The sequence below is a fragment of the Capricornis sumatraensis genome, chromosome 16 (genome assembly GCF_032405125.1).
Source record: "Capricornis sumatraensis isolate serow.1 chromosome 16, serow.2, whole genome shotgun sequence".
NCBI lineage: Eukaryota > Metazoa > Chordata > Mammalia > Artiodactyla > Bovidae > Capricornis > Capricornis sumatraensis.
Window position 1 is genome coordinate 12,893,786 of NC_091084.1, and position 1,890 is coordinate 12,895,675.

At 39.8% G+C, this 1,890-nt stretch overlaps 1 protein-coding gene across 1 annotated transcript; it reads right to left on the bottom strand.

Annotated features, from left to right (window-relative positions):
- Positions 1-1,012: 1,012 nt before the first annotated feature.
- On the bottom strand, positions 1,013-1,546 carry LOC138093285 (putative protein CRIPTO3). Its single transcript, XM_068989411.1, has one exon. It carries the CDS (start codon positions 1,544-1,546, stop codon positions 1,013-1,015), a length of 534 nt encoding a protein of 177 aa, XP_068845512.1.
- Between the last annotated feature and the right edge of the window lie 344 nt (positions 1,547-1,890).

The window sequence follows — 1,890 nt, forward strand, 5'->3', positions numbered from 1 at the left end:
CCTGGTGTTTTGCAATTCATGGGGTCACAAAGAGTTGGACATGGCTGAGCGACTGAATTGAACTGAACTGAACACTATTTTGCAGTTACATTTGGTCTGTGCTTCTGGCATATTTCAGTCTGCTTTCCCAAGTTATTTTTTTCAACATACTTCCCATTTTCACTGGACAGAACAGATACATATTTTTAAAATTGGCTTTACAATACATGGTTTTATCACTGGCTTACAACTAAACATACTGTGAACATTTTCTTTTACCACCATTCATATAATTGCATAGAATAGAGAAATCATAATGTATTAAGCAATCTTTATATATCTGGGGAATTTAGATAGTTTTTTTAAAGGAGACTTTATTCTTTTTACAAATCCTTCAGAAAACAAATGCCCTTGTCTCATACAGCTTCTTATAGATGATAGAAGCTTGCCCTTCAACTTAGGCTTTTAACTTGCTTCTCTGTAGCCACCAGATCAACCATGACATTAATTTTATTTTCTCAAATCTGTCCCATTTGCTCCCACTTTTCTACTTAGTTACCCAGGATACAGGTACACCTCCATCACTCTAGCACCCTGTCTCTCACCATGGATATCTGCCCCCTCCTTATCCTCTGCTCCCCTTACAGGTCCTTCCTTTCCAAGATACTATCTTAACTGATGTCAATCAAGTCCATTCAAAGCTTTATGCTCAGTTCCACATTGAGAGTAACCTTTAATAATCTGAATATAGAATTCAACTGTTTAAAGAAAATTATTTGTAAGCCCTTGGCAGTTACATGTATCAGAAACACAGGAGTTGGGCACAAGATATGGCTTACTTTTTTTTTTTTTTAAATTAATTTTTTGGAGAGGGCAGGGCAGAGAAAAGTAATTGGTGCTTTAAGGAAATTTTTTTAGGGACCACAGGGAAATCTATTCACTATTTCAAGGAAACTAACAAATTATCATCTCTCAGTTGGGACATTAGAGAGACAGCCTTTACAGGTCATGAAATCTGCATTACAAATGTGGGTTAATAATAACTTTGTATAGCAAGGCAGATGCCAGGTAGCATAAGAGCACATGCAGACAATGTTAATTCTGGAGTTCTGGAAGCTGTGAGGTGCTCATCCATCACATGGCTATCACAACCAGGTAGAAATGACTGAGGGAAGCAGCAAAGCTGGCCATGCCAGCATTTACACATGGAACACTTCCTGGCATGGGACACAGACCCACAGTTCTCTTTGTGAGAGTCATGCTCACAGTTGCATCCATAGAAAGAGGGAGGGCAGGCACAAAAGGACCCCTGCATGCAGGTTCCCCCATTCAAACAGCAGGTTCTGTTCAGTTCCTTACTCTTTTGGATTCCCATGGATGCTACAAACTGGGAAGGCTGGTGATGAATTGCAGGCTCCTCTTGGGACCAAAGGCCATCGTCTCTGAAGGCCAGCTCTCTCTGTGATGGACAGGCAAGTTTAAGGGCGCCCAATCCAGCGACTAATCCCAGTTTAAGTGCTCTGGAAAAGGCCATGATCAAAATCACACTGTAAGAGAAGCGCTCCATCTCCCTCTGGTCTGTGGCCCCTAACAATTTAGAAGGAAAAAAAAAAAATATTAACCTGGCTTTAATTCACAGTCATTGCCAAAACACCAAAAGGAAAATGTTAATTTCTTGACGTGAAAAAGAGCATTTTTAAAGAAAAATATCCCAGATGAGAAATATGCTTTCCCCCGAAGTTCTTAGAAACAGAAGTTGGGTTGTCCGGTGAAACTAGGGGACTCCTCTCCAAGTTATTTGTTACATAATTTCATTCATCATTAGCTTGTGATCTGCTGTGTTCAGGGACTAAAACATAATTATCTTTGTATCCTCCACTTCACCCAGTAGACTGTTTTGCTCTTTAATTG

What these genes read in the sequence shown, in the direction of transcription:
- LOC138093285 (XM_068989411.1), bottom strand. Translation starts at nt 1,546, where the DNA reads ATGGAGCGCTTCTCTTACAGTGTGATTTTGATCATGGCCTTTTCCAGA.